Raw genomic sequence first — 19,837 nt, 5'->3', positions numbered from 1 at the left:
GAAGAGCAGCAGGTGGCCAGCAGGCGCAACTGGCGGGCAGCTGGCAGGGGGCACGCAGAATGCTGGACTAGCACAAAGGTGGCATTGCCTCAGGTTCAATGAGGCAGTGCATCAGGGTGATGCGTCAGGGCCTGTACGGACTGGGCAGAGTTGTAAGTGGGGCATTTGTAAGGTGAGTACGGAGAAAATTTGGATGTGTGGACTGGCTGTTTACCGTATTGTACTGGTGAGCCTGAGAGGCAAAGGACATGGTGCAATCCATTTGAGTTGGGACAGTTGCTTGAGGACTGGTTATGAACGGTGGATGTGGTATTTTCCCAAGTTTATGCCATATGACTTCTCTGCCTCTTTCATTAAAATGTTCTTTTCTACACTCAGACATAGGCTTGCGAGTGGGGAAGCATTGCCTCTCCAAGGTGTGCAGGGATGTGTGAATTTCTCAGGCTACTGGATGGGGGCTCGAGTCGGTTCTATGTAAGATGGGTAAAGACGACCCCCTAGATGTCAAACCCAGCCTTGGTTGCTTCTCTCTCTCTCTCTCTCACTCACACACACACACACACACACACACACACACACACACACACACACACACACACACACACACACACACACACACACACACACACACACACACACACACAGAGAGAGAGAGGGAGGGAGGGAGAGAGAGAGAGTGTTGACTGGCAAGAAAGAACTGAGGGAGTGCAAGGTTGTCTGGATCTCTTCTATTAGTGCATGTGAGCATGGCACCAGAAGATGCTAGAGCTGACCTGATGGACACCATTAAAGGAAAAATTTCAGGGACTGTTAACACAGTATACATCCACCTAACATGAACACGTGCAACAAATCTCAAAGAACAGTTGCAGAAAGATTAGTAACTGTTTAGCAGGACCAGAATCCCCATCTCAAACACATGCAATATAAATACTGATAGTGCAACTGAGGTGCACACCAGTGTAGAGATTTTTTTTCAGCTGAAAGTCTTGACAAAACAAACCAGCAGTCATCTAGCACTTTAAAGACTAACAAAATAATTTATTAGGTGATGAGCTTTTGTGAGACAGACCCACTTCTTCAGATCTAAGTTGAAAGTCTGTTGATGATGCATAAACCAGAACAGAATCCAATGTATTCTTCCAGCGTAAGGAATAATGGGAAGTGAAGTTCAAGCTGTACAAATTCTGATTGGAAATAAGATCTGAAATTTTAACAGTAGTGTAAATTTACCAAGTGTTGGGATGTCTTCTCCATCACTGACTGTTTTTAAATCAAGAGTGGATGTTTTTCTAAAATATATGCTCCTAGGGTTCAACATGGGGTGGTTCTGCGGCTTGTGCTATACAAGGGGCCAGACTAGGTGACCATAGTGCTGTCTTTGACCTTGGAATCTGTGAATCCCTTGGCTGTGTTGCATCTGCAGGGGCTAATAGCTGTAAAAAGTGAAAGCTTATTTTTGTGACACAAAAAACCATATGTGATTCTGAATAAACACAGGTAGCAAGGGAAGTCTGGCTACCATTTTTACACAATCATTTTGCTGACCCTATGCTTGCAGCGTAGTTAAGATTTTGTTAAGGTTCAGTCTTTCAGGAGCTTTAAACCTTATATTATAAATATCAAAATGAAATTGGATTTAAAAACTCATGGAATTTAAAGTTTGGTCACTATTTAAATATTTGTGCTGGCTTGCTGAAAAAAATGAACTGAGGGATAATACTGAGTGTTCATAACCCATCTCTTTTGAATTTTTTTTCATGGCACTGTATCACTTTTTCTTTGCATTCTCTTTTGCAAGTATTCTAAAGCATTCTGAGACCCCTCCTTAGCGTGTTCTTGCTCCTCATGTGCTGAGGAGACATAAGACATATAGACGTAAGGAGAATCAGGTCCTGTGTTTCCTGTTTAAACAAGTACAGTTGCACTGGACTGAGGGTGAATTGGACACATTGAAATAAAAACACAATCTGTAACATGTTGTTTTCATAGCTCTAAATGAAATTTGATGGTATTGTTTGAGGTTTTCCCCCCCAGTTTCTGCTAAAATTGACCTGGGTGCAGTATTTGAGGAGAGTGAAACGACACAAACAGAAACCATTTTGAAAGGTTTTTTTTTTTTTAAAAAAAACAAACCTGATCTGTCTTAAAAAAACAGAAACAAAACCAGACAAAACAATATAAAACAAAACAAAAACCCACCCTGAAACAGGTCAGTTTTCTTTTCAGGTTAGTTATCTGTTAATAGTGCTGTGTTTTATGAATCCAGCTGTAGTGCATTGTCCCCCAGTCAGACTGGTTGGTTTGTTTGTGTTTTTGTGATTCACTGAGAAATATTGGTATACAAAGTTATCAAGAAGCATTTATGGAAAAATAAAATACCCTAAAACAAACTACCATAAAACTCTCAATATTTTAGTCCATTTATCAAAGCACTTTTATTTCTCTTTTCAAAGCAGATGAAACAATAATAACTACTGCTCAGAGACAGTGGTCTATGTCCAGGGCACTTTTATCAAAGTAAAAATAAAACCTCGGCAGACCCTGTGGCTTTTAGCAACCCTTGTTTCTTTTATTCTTATTCTCATTGCTTGGGGGACCTGAAACTAAGCCGAACACAGTTATAGAGCCGTGTAGCAACATTTCTAAATTAGTCCCTTATACATGAAGAAAGGTCTTACTCCTGCTCCATTTAAAGTCAGTGACAGAATTTCTATTGATATTAATAAAAGCAGGATCAGGCCATTTAAAAAGGCAGGTTTCTAGGATTCTGTGATGTAGTCTGCTCTGTTGAAAAGAAGATAAACCATTTGAATTTATTTAAGGTATAACCTGTTGTCTCCCCTTCAAAGATTATTTCAATAACTTATTACTTGATGCACTTCACTATATCTTATGGATGGCTTTTAAAAATTCTATTACAAACAACAGTAGTAAAAATAATGTAAGGAGATGCTGTCAGGCATTCTTGGGTTCAAACAGTTTCTGCTATATAGATTTTTTTCAATCTCAGTTGTAACCATCATATTTAGATTTCTATTTCTTCCACATGAAAATGGAATATTTGTGTGTCAGGCTAGGAAATAAACTATAACTAATTGGCATATAACTTTAGGGAAAAAAGACTGTATTTAATGAACCTATGATTTGTTAAAGAACTAAGCTTAGAAGTGAATCAGCCTGGAATAGTCCATTTATTGATACTTTAAAAAGCATTGTTACAGTGGCAGGCACTGTCCCTTTATATAAATTTTTGGTCTTTGGCAAGCATAAAATATGTCACCAAGTTTTCTTAAATCTGCATTTATGCCTGCTTTTTGTATAAAAATAAATGTCACCTATTTATCTCCATAACAAAATAACTCTTAAAGTACTGGAGATCTGTGGCAAGAATAGTGACATTCGTATTGGCAGCTTTGAAGATAGCTTTATTTTAGCAGTTTTAAGAACAGTGGGGTTTTGTTTGTTTCTCTAAATTAAATAGTGTACTTTGCCACCTCTGATTCCTGTCTTTGGAGCTTTAAGAAATCTGCAGACATTAAGATGTCTTTTTTTTTTTTTTGGACTGAGCCTGTAAAGATATAGATGTAAATAAGTTTACTCAGGGAGTTGTCCATTAAAATCCTGAGTTAAGTTGCTCATATGTATTGGTGTTGTCAGGATTGGGCTTTATTCTACAAACATTTACACATACATGTAAATTTACTGATGTGATTAGTCCTCTTGAAGTTGGTGGGACCAATAATACAGGTAAAGTTAGGCACATTTGTTAACTGCTTGCTAATTCAGGGTGTAAAGTTCAGATCCAACACCCAATAAAGCCAATGGAAGAACACCCATTAACTTAGTCCTTTAAAGATAAATAATTTACAGTGCATTGTTCAAAGGAAAATTCATTAGAAATTCATCTGCATTAAATAAGGTTTCGTGAAATCATGTAACTAAATGACCCCTACAACATCTGAAACTCAGTTATATCCTCTCAACACTGATCCCACAGTCATTTTTTGGATTAAGCCTTTAATGAGTACATGTCTTGATAGTACATTAAAACATTTATAGCTAGTTTCTAGCATGTACTAAGCTTTCATGACCTATATTATCAAGGAAATGTATCACTTCATTTTCTGGATATAAACTTTTCCGTCACTTACCATATGAGGGTCAAGACTCCCTATCTAAACCTTTCCCTTTTAAATGACAGAACTGTGTATGCACTTGTGCATTTTCTTGTAACATATATTGGTTCTATTAAATGAAAGATATTTCCAGTAATATTTTATGCATAGTGGGTGATCCTTTATTTGGACTGAAATCTTATTTTATTCGAAGGTTTATCCCCTTTCCCTATCTCTGAGCAGGTGTACAGGGTAAGAATAATGTACGTTGTTTTAAAATATTTAATAGGCTGTAATTCCAGGATGCCTCTTACTGGGATCTCAGTACTGCCATCATCTCAGTCAAAAGACTAAGTAATGGGCCTTATGTTGCAAGGTCAAATAATTTGGATTCTGCAGGATCAAATGAGGGAGTGACGTCTGGTGCTGATAGCCCCCTACCTACAGTGTACTCAGACTTTCAAATCTATGGGAGCATAAGGAAAAGTGCCTAGTAGGGTTGCCAGGCCTTCAGTTTTTGACAAGAACACCCTGTTGAGAAGAGACCCTGTTGGCTCCAGTTGGCATTACCAGCTGTTAAAAGTCAAGGTTGTGGCACAGTGGGGCCCAGAGCTAAGGCAGTTAGTGGCTGCCAGGTCCTTTCCGCCCCTGGATGTAAGGAAGTTTTATCTGCTCACTGCCCATGCAGCTCCCATAGCTTGTGGTTCCTGGCCAGTGGGAGCTGCAGAGTCATCACTCAGGCCAGGGGTATTGTGCTGAATACTGGCTCTGCAGCTACCATTGGCTGGGAACTGAGATCACTGGAAGCTGTGGGGGGTGGCATCTGCAGGCATGAGGGCAGCATGTGAATGGAGACTCGTGGGGCCACAGGGGACTTGGCAACTGCTTCCTGGGAGCCAAAGTAAGCACCACGAGAACCCCGTATCCCCACCTCCCTGCACCAGATCAGAATCTCGTCCTGCTCCCAAACTCCCATTTAGAGCCTGCACCCCGTAAGCCACCAAACCCTAACCCCTATGCCAGCCCTGAGTCCCCTCTGGCACCGCAAATCCATCATCCCTAGCCCCACCTAAATGCCACATCCCCAGATGGAGCCCTTATCGCCCCACTCCCCCGCACTCTGCAGCCCCCTCCAAGCCCTGAGCTCCCTCCTACCTCATAAATTCCTCAGCCACAGCCCACCCCAGAGCAAGCACCCTTAGCTGGAGCCCTCAACTCCCCCACACAAACCTCCTGGCCTGGAGTACTCCCTCCCTCCCTTGTACTCCAATCCCCTGCTGCAGTCAAGTCCAGTGAGTGAGGGCTGTGGAGAGCAGGTGATGGAAGGAAGAGGGAAAGAACTTGAAGGACTTGGCTTTTGGAAAGGGGTGTGATGTGGCGGGGGTGAGACCTGATGCAGAGGCGGGGCTAGGCAGTGCTGTTTTGTTTTGTACAATTAAAAAACAGGCAGTCCTAGTGTCTACTTGACAATGTTGATCACACTGGCTGAGAGAGAGAGCGAGAGCGAGAAGGACTCTTAGGTATCCAGAACCCATCTGACTTTACAAATCAATTAAAACTCCATCAATTGTCTCAGAAATGAATGGTAGTAAACACCCTTGCAGCTTAACTGTGAACCATTGATAACTACACTCTGAGAAAGGTTTTCTGACCGGTTATGCACCCATCATATAAAAGCTTTATCTAGGTTGTATTTCCCTAATTTGTTTATTAGAAGGTCATGCAAGACAATATCAAAAGCTTTACTAACATCAAGATATACCATGTCTATTGCTACCCTCCCCCGCATCTACAAGGCTTGTTACCCTTGTCAAAGTAAGGTTGGTTTGACACCATTTATTCTTTACAAATTCATGCTATTATTTATCACCTTATTATCTTCTCACTGTCTGAAAATTGATTGCTTATTATTTACTGTTATATCTTTCCAGATACAGAAGTTAAGTTTACTGGTCTGTAAAGCCCCAGCTTGTCCTTATTCCCCTTTTTATAGATGGGTACGATACTTGCCCTTTTCCAGTCTTCTGGAATCTCTCCTCTATTCCATGACTTTTCAAAGACAATTGCTAATGGCTCAGATATCACCTCAGTCAGTTCCATGGGTATTCTAGGATGTATTTAACCAGGCCTTAGTGACCTGAAAACATCTAACTTAAGTAATTTTAACTTGTTCTTTTCCTATTTTAGTTCCCAAACCTACCTTATTTTCACTGGCATTCATTAAATTAGATGTTCAAGGGCTCCAGCTGGAATGTGGGGTCTAGGTGGGGCTGGGGATGCTGGGTTTGGGGTGCCAGAGGGGACTCAGGGCATTGTATTGGTGCCAGAGGTTTTTCCTTCAGCAGTGGCAGCCTTTGGAGAGGTGTCTGCATGGCACAGTAGAAGGGAATACCACTAGTTCTCTCCATCCTTAGTGCCAGTGACTGTGGTGGAATGTCTTGCTCCTGCATGCCTTTTTGTTCTCAATCTGTTGATGTGAACTCTCCACTGTAAATAATTTAAAGTTGTTAATAGCTTCCCATTGTGTAATTAGCCTGTCTAAGACAGGACTCGGCCGAGGGATGGGGCATGCCCTGATGCCAAGGCTTGATTGCTGTAAGAAACCAGTGGCCATCCGCAATCCTCATAATAGATGTTTGAGGTGTCTAGGAGAGACTCATGTCAGTGACAAATGGTGTATATAAAAGAGTTTCAAACCTTGGACAAAAAAAGGAGAGGGACATACCTCTCAGGGCTCTCTGTATGGAATGGGCGCTTGCGTTAGCCCCAGAGCCACCCAAGTTATACTCTGCTCCCGGTACTGCAGCATCAGCGAAGAGCACTCCACTGGGGCTGTCTTCGGACTGCCACCAGTCCTTCTCCCCAGCACCAGCCAGGAGGGAAAGAGCTTTCCACTAGGACGAAACCATGTTCTTGCATGACATATCCATATAATTCCTGGAAGGAATAGAATGGCTCTTCCCACCCCTCTGGGACCCAGTTCTGTAATGAGACCGTAACCTCATCTTTTTGAGGATCACAGGATTTCTCTTTGAGCCTCTGGTCTCTTGGCTCCTTTTCACATCTGTTACTAAAGATAGCTTTTCTTGAAACCATTACCTCAGCAAGGCAAGTCCCCAAAATAAAACCATCACTTCAGCATCCCTTACGTGTTTTTCTACAACAGGGGTCAGCAGCCTTTCCAAGGCAGAGTGCCGAAATTTGACCTCTTTTGACCTCTATGCATGGTGTGAGAGCTTATGATACTTTTTAAAGTCACTAATAGTCCTACTTACAACAGCTTCATTAATAAACAAATTAAGGTGCAGAGCTTTACCGTTTAGGTGGTGTTTGGTAGCATTAGCTGGTCTTTTGTTAGTCCACGGGTGACATGGCTTTGAGCAAGCACCCAGCTGCACAGGGGAAGAGGGACAGGGCTGATCTCCTGCCTCGAATGATGACAAAAATCGGCTCAAACACTATTTTTGACATGCGTACCGTGGTTGCTGACCCACATTCTACAAGGATAAGGTCCAGCTGTGGCCCCACCCAATATATCTGCCTTATAAAGTTTCACTTCCATCTGAACCAGGATGTCATTTTCCTGGGGTTTTGTCCAGAGTCACACGCAACCAGTGAGGAGAGACAGATACACACTATAGATATCTGGCATGTCCTAGTGTTCTACCTGGAAAGCACCAGACCCTTCCCCAGGTCACTCAAACCTTACTGCTGCTGCATGAAGGGCTTCCCTGTGTCCTTGAAGAGGATCTACAGTTGGATCACTACCTGCATCTGGACCTTCTATGAGCTGGCTTGAGCAGCACCATTGCATGGATATAACATATAATAATGGCCCACTCGACCAGGGCTGAACCATCCTCAATGGCCTTCCTGGCACATTTCCTCATCCAAAACATTCACAAGGCTGTGATTTAGTCTTTGTTATACATGTTTACAACTCAATATACCACCTCCGAGCTAGCAACTTTTTTGTAACTTTAACACCAAACAGTTTGTTAAATGCTACCTTTCTTGGTAGGAGGAAAAAGGGGAGATGAGCAATTCATATTCTACAGGTGAACACCAACCAGCTTCCCAAGAAACTGCACAGCTGAAGTCAGAATTTGTGGCAACAGCAACAGCTGGCATTTTTCTTTCAGCAGTGGAAGAGAGTGACACAGTGAGGAGATTTTGAAATCGTTTTTATGGAGATAAATTGTCAGATCTTGAGAACAATCAACAAGATGGAAATATTTAAATCAGAAATTTTATTGCTGTTAATCAAGGCTGACTTCAGTCCTTCCTGATCAGTAAATTACTGCTCCCCTATGTTAATTTGGACACAGTAGCTGTTCAGGTACTTTCATAATTAGATTTTGCTGGATGGCATGAGGCATTTCAAAAATTAGTTTGATTTTGCTATCTGTGTTATGGATGTGTAGAAAGTTGAAACGCTCCCAAGGAAATTGTTATTGCTTTGTGGATCAATTCTGAGCTGACTAATGCAAATTAGCTCCAGCATAGCCTTCAGGTGGCTTGATGAAGCAGCTGCCTCTAGGCTGAAATGTTCTTATACCTTATAAATGACCAACACCACATACTTAAACAATACCAAGTGTCTGTAGTAGATACAGCACTATAGATTTTTTTCCTCTCTGTAAGAGTAATCCATTTTTATTTATAATAAACTCAAATCTTTAATTTTGTTTTAATGAAAGAAGGTTGTTACACACACTGTACTCACGCTGTCTTGGGCTGTGAACCAGGCAGACTGGATAAGCTAGGCAGCAGTAGGCTTGATCATTACTTGGTTGGGGTACCTGGCCAAATTCCAATGTAGGTGATAGTTTGCTAATCTCAGGTCTCCCTACAGTGTTGTCTGTGTCTTTGCTTCCTGCTCTAAACCAGTCGTCCCCAACAAAGGTTGAGGAAGGTCTGGAGAGCTGTGAGCAGGTTTCAGGAGGTCTCCTAGTAGAGCTGGAATTGACTTGCTCCATGTGCCTGAAGCTTGCAGCCCCAACTGCTGCCAGCAAGAGCAGAACCTCAAGCCTGAGCAACTTTCATGGGGACTCTTTTGTGGTATGAAGCCCTGGACAGTCACCCTGCTTGCTGCTTCCCAGTGCTGGTCCTGGCTTTTATATGGACAAAACCAGCTGTCATGGCGTAAGTGGGCTGTGGAGTTTTTAAAGCTTGTTGGGCATGGGAGGAAGCTGGACACCCCTTCTTGAAACTACTGTTCACAGTTACTGTACCGTGTGGAGCCACTGCTATGTTTCCAGTCTTGAGGGTGGAGGTGAGAGAAGATACAAGTGCCATGGTCTGTCATGTGTTGTAGATAAACTCTAGTTTAACCAGAAATTATGGACTTGCGTACAATTTTGCCTGTCTTATACAGGAGGTCAGACCTAGATGTTCATAATGATTCCTTCTAACCATAAAACCAATGAATTTATGTGGATAAACAGCAGAATTTTGAGTGTCTGTATTTTTAAAATCCTGCTTTCATTTAACCCTATAGAGCTTGTGTTCTATATTATGCCTTACACAGTAAACCCTTGATTTAACAGGCTAATGGGAGGAAGGGGGTGTCCGTTAATGCCAAAAGGCCATTAAATGTGAGGGTTTACTTTTATTTGCAAAGTGTGTCCTCCACAGGCTTCCCCAGCTCCCCCAGTACTGTGAAATGGGTGACTCACAAGAGCTGCTGGAGCCACCCAGCTGGGGCCACCGCTGCTGGAACCTCCTTGGGTCCTGAGCCACTGCCAGGGCTGGAGAAGCCACCACAACCAGAGCTGCCACGTACTCCTCCCACCAGGTGTGGGGTGCGTGTGCGAGTGCTTTCTGCCCACGTACACACCCCACCCCGGTGATAGGAGCAGATGGCAGTTCCTGCACCTATGGCTACCTATAGCCGCAGCTCCAGGCACAGCAGATCCTGCAGCCACGGGTCCTGCAGCCATGGCACAGCTACTGCAGTCGCTCCAGCAGCCTCAGCAACTTCTCATGGGCTGCAGCCGCAGCGGCTCCAGTGAGTCACCATCATTTACGTATTTTCTTGGTGGGGGGGCTGGTCGATTCAGTAGACTTCAGGAGCAACGGGGTGCTGGCGGACGTCCGTTGTTCCCAAAGTCTGCTGTATGCGGGTCTGCTAAATTGGAGATTTACTGTATACACAATACTCACAGCCAAATCCTTAGGAGTTCCACTTGTATTTGAGCAGAGAATTTGGGTATCTCTTGGACATACTTTGAGAAGAAGGGTACGGCTTAACTGTAAAATATTGCTTTATTAAATAACTCACAGTATTGGGGTAATATTTATATTGCTCTAGTTCACACATTTCCCTCTGTAATGGCATCGTTTTGGGCTCAGATGTTCAAAGGAAAATCCCGGCCTTTATAGTCAGTGCATGTTTTCCTGGAATTGTATGGGGAGAGTCACCAATATTTGTTACATTTCACGCTGCGTCTCATTGGTCCATTGTTGTATGCATGTGGAGTTTTTGTCACTTTTTTTTCAGCTGAATATAAGCCATCATTTCTCTGCTGAGTAGTGCTGACTCACACATTAGGTTGGCCAAAATGCATTACAAAAGAGCTGCTGTTCACAATTACATTTTAATTATTTTTAGGCCTGTATATTTATTTGGAGTTCTGGGCCTTTGATTTCCAAAGCTAGCAGTTTACTTCCTTAGTCAAATTTGTAGGGCCATTCTGTAAAGGTTCGTGTTTCTGGTGTCTGCGCTCTAATTCTGGTCCAGTATGGCTATTACAGATAAACAAAGTGATGCTCTTCATTGGTTCTACAGTAATAAAAGACTCATCATCCTTTGCTGCAACATACAGGCTCAAGTTCTGAATAGCTGGAGGAGGCAGATTCTCTCCAGGCTAGTGTCCATAAATCCTGTGGGAGTTCAGAGCGTTCACCACTTTGCAAGAACCATTCTAAGTCTAAGTGTGAATCCCTGAATAAAGTTATTTTTGAATATGAAAATGGGTGTACAATGTATGCTGTTCCTTATACAACACAGTAACTATAAGATATTGCTTTCTTAATCTGATTTACCATAATGCAATCTTTATAATTCATGTGAACAGTTGAAATCTAAAGAAGACAAAACATTTTTAAATTGTATACCCAGAATTAATTTGCAGTGTGATAGTCTGCTCCAAGTTTATTGCAGATTGGCTTGATTTATTTGCAACATTAACTCAGCAAAAACTCTCTTGTCAATTTTAGTAATTATACAATCCCTAGGTTTACTTCTGAAAAAATTATGAGCAGTAATGTCATAACTTATATTTTAATTCACTTCCCCATCCAAGTGTTATTTTGATAAGGGAACTTATTGTACTAAACTATTCTGGTTTAACTGTGGTATCTATTGATGAATGCTAATAAACCCATCAAAAATGAACTCACTACTTCCTAGCCACAAGTGTCAGTGTCTCTTTACATCCTTTATATTTGGAAAGAATATCTTTAGTCCTTTGAAACTAATAGGCTGTTCCTATCTGTTGTGCACCACTGGCCATATAGGGAGGTGTTTTTGCTGCTCCACTTTGCTAGCAAAATACCTTGAGGATAATGAAAATTAATTAATTGAAATAATAAAGTCATAAGGCAAATCCTGAATTTGTTATTTACTTCCAGTCATGTCAGTGGAAGTTTTGCCAGAGTATAAGGATGTTAGGATTTGTCCCATTATGACTAGGCTTTGACTCCGAATGCTTATCTGCCATCATTACATTGTATTTTCCCAAGTTAGTTGTAATAATGTAGTGGCAACTAAAGATTCTTTATTTAGGAGTTTTATGTTTGTGTTTACCTTATCTTTCTTTTTTTGTTTCTCATCAGGACCGTTTTTTCTCACTGAAAATTTGTCGTCGACTTCACGCTGCACTGGCAGCTCTTTCCACTTCAATGCTGATTTTGTCTAATCTAGTGTTTCTTGGAGGAAGTCAAGTTGGAAGAATCTACTGGAACCGAATCTTTGTGGAAGGCAAGTTATTTTGATTTGCTGTAGACGATGAGGCTTTCCAATGTTTCTTTGACACTTATGTCAATACCCCCTGGTAAAAATCAGAAGCAGTTCTTTAACAGTAGCCTACTGAATCTAAAGACCTCCAAGTGGATTGTTTTAATAGTTGTTTTCCTTCACTTGGGTGTCAGTCTTTAGCATCAGAGGCTGAAGGAGAGAGTTCCCCTTCCTGGGTGCCAAGCGGACACAGAGGAACAAATATCCAAGGCATGCTCATTTGACCAGGCTGGAAGTCACCCCTCTCCCCCCGACTTTAACATTGGCACATCCCATACAAACATCTTACCAAATCCTGCGCAGTGTGTGCTCTCTGTGAAAGGAACAAAAATGAGATTAAGGCCCTTTGTCCAGCAAGTGCTGCCATTTGATCAGAGCTGAGCAGTAATAATTAAATGCTGCTGTGATATTTGATCTGCCTGGTGGATGCTTTCAGAGCTGACTGGGGCTGGCATTTTAGGGGGGCACCAGCTGAATGTCCCTGCTCTGCATATGTCCATCCTTGCTCTGCCCCTGCCCACCTCTTCCTGCAAAAGCATCACACCGCTTCCAGTGCTTGCAGGGCAGTCTCCTCCTTCCCTGGAGTGGTGCAGCCTAGGGAGTGGCATCGCCCCCCAGTACTCACTGCAAGCAGTGCACCGCTCATGCTGAGTGTGGAGGGGGCACATGTGGTCCCCTGGGCATCCCCACATGCCATCTAGATGCTTTGCTGATATTTATGCAGTAGATCCCTGATTTGCGCAGAATCGGCCTACTCGTTTTTTATAGTAACATGAGTCAAGTCTGGGGGGTAAATTAATGAATCCACAAAACTTAAACACAATCAAAGTACATGAAGATAAGCGACATAAATATTTTTGACTAAAATATAGTGAAATATTATATTTATTTCTTTATCAGCACTCACAAAGCAGACACTGTGTTACATCCTTGCTGTTCAGTATTTTCAAGGAAAAAGTTTAAAGAGTTAGTTTACTATCTCATAAACTGGTTGGTTGGTTTACTTGTTCTTGGATGTTTAAGATAAGTACAGTTACAGAGACAAGGTAAGTGAGGTAATATCTTTTATCAGACCACCTTCGGCTGGTGAAAGAGACAAGCTTTCAAGATATAGAGAGCTCTTCTGGTGCTCTAAAGAAGAGCTCGGAATAGCTCATAAGATTAGTATCTCAGCCACTTTGTCTGTCTAATATCCTGGGACCCTCATGGCTGCAACAATCCTGCAAACAACAAAGTAAGCACACCTAAGGAAATACAACAAAACACTGAAAGAGGCAGATTTGCTACAAGTGTTATTTATTGGTATTTGAATATTAAGCAGAGTATATGCTGTCTGGGCAAGAGATGGACTAGGTAATTTAACAGGTCTTTTTTTCCTCTAATTTGTATGGTTAAGCATGTAAAATAAGAAATGGCACGCATAACGTTCCAAACTTATTTGGAAAATTCCTTTTTTGTCCCTTTGTATCCCAAACAATACCAGCAATGTGAAGTTCACATGTGTGCTTTCCTCTTTCACACTGTGGAATTGATGAGCTAGGGTCTGCAGAGAGGTTCTGCTCTAGCCATTCAACCTGTACCTTCCTGTCTACAAACCCTCAGAATTCGGTGCACAAATACCAAATAGTAAGACTCTGTATGTGCCCATCTGGGCAGCAGGGAGTAGTCAGAAGGAGGCAGAGAGATGAATCCTCACCTCTTTTATCTTTCCAAGTTGATTGCTGTGTTATTCAAAATGTAAATGGTGAACCTGAATGATTTAGTACCATTCTATATTTCCATGCAAATATCAAAGCTACAGCTACAGGCATTACTGAATTGTCAGCTCCGACAGGTAAAATAAATCTTGGAATGGCAATATGTAAAAAACACCCACTGTGTGGCAATCTGTGATAACAACCTATAATTGTGGGTATTATGCAGAACATCTAATCATGGTGATCAGAATGTTACTTCAAGAAATCTGAGTTCTGTTCTTAAATAGATTAGCAAATTTGTATAAAAGCTGCTGGACTGAAATGTTCTATCTGCAGAACAGGTACAGCACAAGCAGTTGCTGTTCAAGCATCCTCAGGGCTGCCCAACCAAAGGCACTTCAACCTTAAACTTGCTGGAACAACAATCGTGTTGTGAAGGCAGTTCATGAGCCTGTTCCTTGCCAGTCCCTTTGTTGAGGCTGCCAAAGGGATCTGTTGTGTTCTTGGGTATGTTTGTGGGTACTTGTGCTCTAGAACCTGAATTGAGGCTGCCAGCTCGAACTTTTGATTTTCATAGGTTTATTTTCCATGCACCTTCTATCTTTGCACGTTTTGTGGTGTGGTGAAAGCATTCCAAGCAAGATCTACAACAAGGATAGGGAGCCCCTGATCCATAGAAAAAATCATCAGGGACCAAATGCACAAGTGAGAAGCAATATCCCCACCTGTAGGGTGGAGGGGCACTCACTGAACTGGCTATCGAATAAGAAGAAAGAAAGAAGAGAGAGAGAGAGATGCTCATCTTGCTCACACCCAACTCAGGGGGACTGGGGATCTGTTTGCACTCTAGTCCCAAGGGTATCGGGGGCATCAAGGGTGTGTGTGTGCGCGTGTGCATGCACATGCATGCATGTGTGCATGCCTGCTAAGGCTTGGAGACTTTGCCGTGGGTCTGCAGCATGAGTGCTGGCTCATTCCACTGTGAGGGAAAGACATGAATCTTGCCTCAGGCTGGAACAAAGTAGGCTGAGGGCCATATTAAGCCTGGGGGCCATAGGTTCCCTGCCCCGATGTACAACCTCCTTCCACACAGTGAAAATCCACCAGCAAATCTAGTAACTGTATATGTGTGCGAGCATGCACATGCGTGCAGTCCAGTGGTTTTAAATTGAATCCCAGAGATTTAAAGACTGATAGTCTGTATGGTGTGAGTCCTCCGAAGTGAATTGTGTGTGGGTAATCACTGTACTCTCCACAGCTCCATGTGGGCAGAGGCGTCTGCTAATACATTTCTTTTCAGCATCAGGACCTAAAGTAATACAGTTTCATTAAGAATAAACTAGAAATACTTTCTTAATCGATCCTGTCCTGAAGCCCTTATTGGGCAGACTACCATTATCTCTAATGGGAGTCAGCTAGAGTAAGCATTAATAATGGATTGGACCCAAGGTGCAATAACAGCTGCTGTACCACAGCACTATCAGGAGTTTCCTCTCGGGGGAACTGCTTTTTTTTTTTTTTTTACTGAAAAGCAAAGCTTATTTAAAAGCTGCTCAAATGACAGTACTCTTCCTACCATCTTCCCTGTGCAGGTGAAAGGCAAATTCAATTATTGTTGTGTGAATATCTCTGTGATCACCAATTCCTTTTTTTACAGCAAAATCGGTAAAGCGGGTGTCCACATGTACCTAATCTTAAGTCAAATACAAAGCAAGTCTTTTGACTACACTTTAGAATGGCAGTGATCATGTTTAAAAGTGAGCTGTACAATAGCAATTGTTATAAATAAATTATGAGGCAAGTAAAGGGACTTTTTTGCAAGAATATTGGCACTAGGGTACAGAAGTCTGATTCACTAACTGGTACAATTGTGAATTTTCTGCTTGTCACGTAAGTATAGTACATTTTCCTGGGTTACTCAGCTATTGGCCAAGGAATTTGTAGCACAGTATGTTTCTTGTATTTTACATTTCACTTCAAATGAATTAGGGGATGCGTTATTGCATGTAAATCAACAGTTTTCATTAGCATTTTAAAAATAAGGTTTCTGTGCACTTGTAAGTAACAATCTGTTGTGAAAAATACCTGAGAACCACTGAAAAAGAAGGCATAGTTTAACTGGGATGAATATAGTACGTTAAAATATTCCATGAGACACCCTGCTTGGTCTCAGATTTGCTAGTTTTCCTCACATTAAGGAATCATGGAACCTATGGCCTCCCCAGATCCAGCATTGTGTGCATACAAATATTTAATTAGTTGAGTTTAACTGAATGCAAGTTAAAAATATTGTACAAAACCAAACCTGATTTCTCAGTTTCTGATGTTTGTTGTGAACGGAGAAACCTTTATCTAAATAAAAACAGGTGAAACATTTTTTTTGTTATTTTTTAAAGAAGATCATGTATAAACCTATTCAGGATTTACCTGTTCACTTTAGTTACAAGGTGAAATTGTCTGCCCCTGCATGGCTGCACTGGGAATAGGGTTGCCAATTTCAGTTGGAAATATTCCCAGAGGTTTCATCAAATTACATCTTTAATTAAACATCAGTCTTTAATTCCTGGAGAGTCCAAGACAATCCTAGAGGCTTAGCAACCCTCACCAAGAAAAAGGGTTTAGGGAGTTTCTTCCAGAGCCTCTTGCCAGTGCAGGAGTCAGACAAACTATAAACCAGTTGTGCCCAGCCAAGTTGCAAGTCAGTCTGTCCTCATCCCAACTTCTGCATCTGCTAGGGATTTGGCAGTTTACTAGTGTGCAGCATGCCCTCCAAGGACATCCTGAGGCATCTTGTCATTGTCATGTGTAGACAGAATGCTTCAGGCTTCTCCACACAGTTGCTCTTCTCTTTTCTCATGATTTTTCTCGCAAAGGAAGGTTCCAAGATACAGGGCAAAGAGTTGGTCCATTCTACGAACATGCCAGTATTTGTCAGATGAAATGAGAGCTGCTGCATCATTTGGTGTAACAAAAACACACGTTCCTGTGGGAAGTGGTCCCAGACAGATATTTCTTTGAAACTTGTTTAAGCCTCCGCCGCAATGTTTTTATTTCCAGTAAATGCTGGTGTTTGTCTAGCAGCAGGAGAGCATCACCCTGTGACAACATTACATTCAAATGGCATTATTTCTTAATTACATTAAATCACAGCACTGAAAATTATTCCCACAACCTGTATTTATTTCATTTTACGGAAATTGTATGATGAATTAATCTCACTTTGAGGGGACTCCCTGAATACTGCAATCATTCAGGGCTTTAACCTCCTAATGGGAGTTTTGCCATTTGCTTCAGTGGGAGCAGGATATGGTCTTTCTTTCTACAGAAAGTCACTTGACTGCAAGTGGCTGATCTTCCTTTCTTTGTATATCAAAACTAATCTTTTCTAATAGCATGAGTTACTATTTATTGTTCTTATGGTGTCCCTGATCTGCCACTTCAGAGGCAAATAAAAAGGCAGATCCCTGCACAAAGAGATTAAAAACTATGGGCTGAAGCTAGTTAGGTGCTCAGCATCCACTGGGATGTGTTGAGGATTATAAACTCTCTGTCACTTCAGTGAGGCTTGAGAATGCTCAGTACTTCCTAGGATCAGGCCCTAAATTACACTCTATCAATGTGTCATTAGGGTTAGGTGGTAGGTAAGGCATGAATGTATAAATTATTGGAAGTATGGTACACTCCATTTTATCCAAATGGCTTGCGGGGGAACATCCAAAATGTTCAGATAACTGAGATTCCGATGAACGGATGTCCACTTTGAGCTGCCATCTCACTGCATAAAACTCTGTTAGCTATTCATTCACTAATAATTTCTCAGTTAGCTTCAGTGGTTTGTACTTCTAATGCTTAATGTGTTGTATTATCTTACAAGTAAAAATATTCCTGTATTGAGTTTCTTAAAACATCGACATGCTTTTAAAAGAATGGATTTAAATACAGTACAATTCTGGTGTTTATAATAAATTCAAGGGTTTTGTTTTGTTTTGCTCTTTAATGAAGTACAGAACATTAAGTATTAAAAGTACAAAGTTGTTGATTAGTTGTAATAGACACAAAAAAGCTCATTACAGAGTTGTTAGCAGGTGATTAACTGGGTACATGGGAGACACACCGTGGATTTGGGTATCTGACGTTTTTGAGTAAGGGGAGTTTGGGTGAGCAGAAATGTTGTGTAATGAGCCCCACAGTACAGAGGGATGTAAATAGGTGTGTAACACCCCCTAAGACAGACCACAGAGCCTAGTATATGGGATGTCCCACTGTCTGCATAGTCCTTTCTCATCTACTCAGTGGATAAAGAGGATCCCCTGTATTTTCAGGTCATGCTCCATCCCTGTATGCACTGACTATACTTCTCCGTGTTGCAAGGAAAAGAGGAGTAGTTCTGTGGTTTATCATTCATAGAATTAAGGATACATGTTTACCCAAGAGACTGTTTTTCAGTGGACTTCTGAGATTCTCAGAATGTCGTCAAAGTACAGCTGTATGAAATGTAGTGGCTTCTGTTTTAGGGATTTGTGCAATTGTTTCTTCAGGCTAGGTTTGGCTGGTTTACCACCTTCATGCTTGCTTTAATCTGGGATTGAAATAAACCTTAGAACTCAAAGAGAGAACTCATTCAAAACAAGTGAATGCCATTTAGTTCCACGTCATTAGTCCTTGCTCAGCGACTTCTGCTGCACTTTTGCATTCTTTTTCTTTAAACTGATCTTTCCTGTTCAGGTCTCAGTTGTGTAGCCCACTTTGTTTTACATTCCCCTCTGTGGTTTGTTCTCTGGAATTTTGGTTCTTCTTCAGGCCATCCTGTTCAGTATTAGAGGAAGAGAATTTACTCTTGCTCCTGTTACACTCAGCAACTTAAAGCCATCTTTTTCAAACTACTGCTAGGAATGCTATATTGATGGATTACATAAATTAAAAAAAGATTGCATAGCAGCATGTGTCACCACAGGCAGATGTCACATTCTTTCAAATGATTCATACCTCTTCACTCACAAACGATATTTGCTCTTACAACTGCTTATTTTACAGCCTTATTTGGTGTGTGCATTTCATTGATATGTAGATCCAAGAAAATCGAACTTGGCTGTTTCTCATGGCAATTTGCAATGAGTTTAGAGTTGGCAATTTTCCATTAGGAGTGAGAACTTTTATAAAAACAAATATGTGCATGCTGTTTCAAGAGCTGAAAGAAGAAAGTATGCTTTTTACCAGGGTAACCTGGACACACAGTTCTCTGTTGAATTGAATTATTTTGGATATGCATCTTATTATTTTTGCTAGATCCATGTCTGTCTGTCTGTCTGTCTGTCTGTCTGGGCAAGGTTCTACTATGTTTCCCTCTGCACTGTGCGAGCCCCAGCCCCAGCCCCTCCCCTGGCTAGTGCAGGGACCAGACCAGCCCCCCGACAGAGCCCCTCCCCTTCCCCGGCCAGCATGGGGCCCCGGCCTATATGCTTTGAATATGTATTACAAGAAGTTTCTGTCTAGAACTTCGTTCCAGCCCAACTTCCACTTGCAAGCAGAGTTGCAGCTGGCCTTCTGGTTTATCTAAAACTGATACGAAGCATTGCAGTTCGAAAGTTAGAAGTGTTTTGTGAACTTAGTTCAACAAATTTGTTTTAAAATAAGAAGTCCTGATCTTGCAGTCTGATGCAGATAAGTCTTGTGGCTTGTTACAGTGGCCCTTACACATCTGACATCAGATCTGCCATCACTCATCTGATTGCAGCCTTTCATCAGTAAGTTCTTATTTTGTACTTTATGTTAAATGTTTGTGTGTCCAAGCTACTACAAGTGGAGATAACAAAAATAGAGTATGTCCATACTTATAAGTGTGTTTGTGTGTGCATTTAGAGCTAATTTTATATGTGCTTTGTAATTAAACTAGATTGTGTTGACTTTAATTAAATTTGCATGTATACCAACAGTTTCTAAGTGAAGGTTAAGTAACTTTTGTCTATTAGCATCATTTAAAGCAACTAATTTGTTGGAGTGGG

The 19,837-nt window shown here is 41.4% G+C and overlaps 1 protein-coding gene across 3 annotated transcripts in view; it reads left to right on the top strand.

Annotated features, from left to right (window-relative positions):
* HHAT (hedgehog acyltransferase) overlaps nt 1–19,837 on the top strand; it is a 367,215-nt gene that overhangs the window by 188,582 nt on the left and 158,796 nt on the right. For all 3 annotated transcript variants that reach the window (XM_074988515.1, XM_074988516.1, XM_074988514.1), the window contains exon 12: nt 11,958–12,102. In XM_074988515.1, coding sequence (XP_074844616.1) covers nt 11,958–12,102 — 145 coding nt within the window. The remainder of the gene's footprint in view (nt 1–11,957; nt 12,103–19,837) is intronic.

Source organism: Carettochelys insculpta, chromosome 3 (genome assembly GCF_033958435.1).
Source record: "Carettochelys insculpta isolate YL-2023 chromosome 3, ASM3395843v1, whole genome shotgun sequence".
Taxonomy (NCBI): Eukaryota; Metazoa; Chordata; order Testudines; family Carettochelyidae; genus Carettochelys; species Carettochelys insculpta.
Note: the sequence above shows the minus strand (reverse complement) of the source record. Positions and strands in the feature narration are given on the sequence as shown.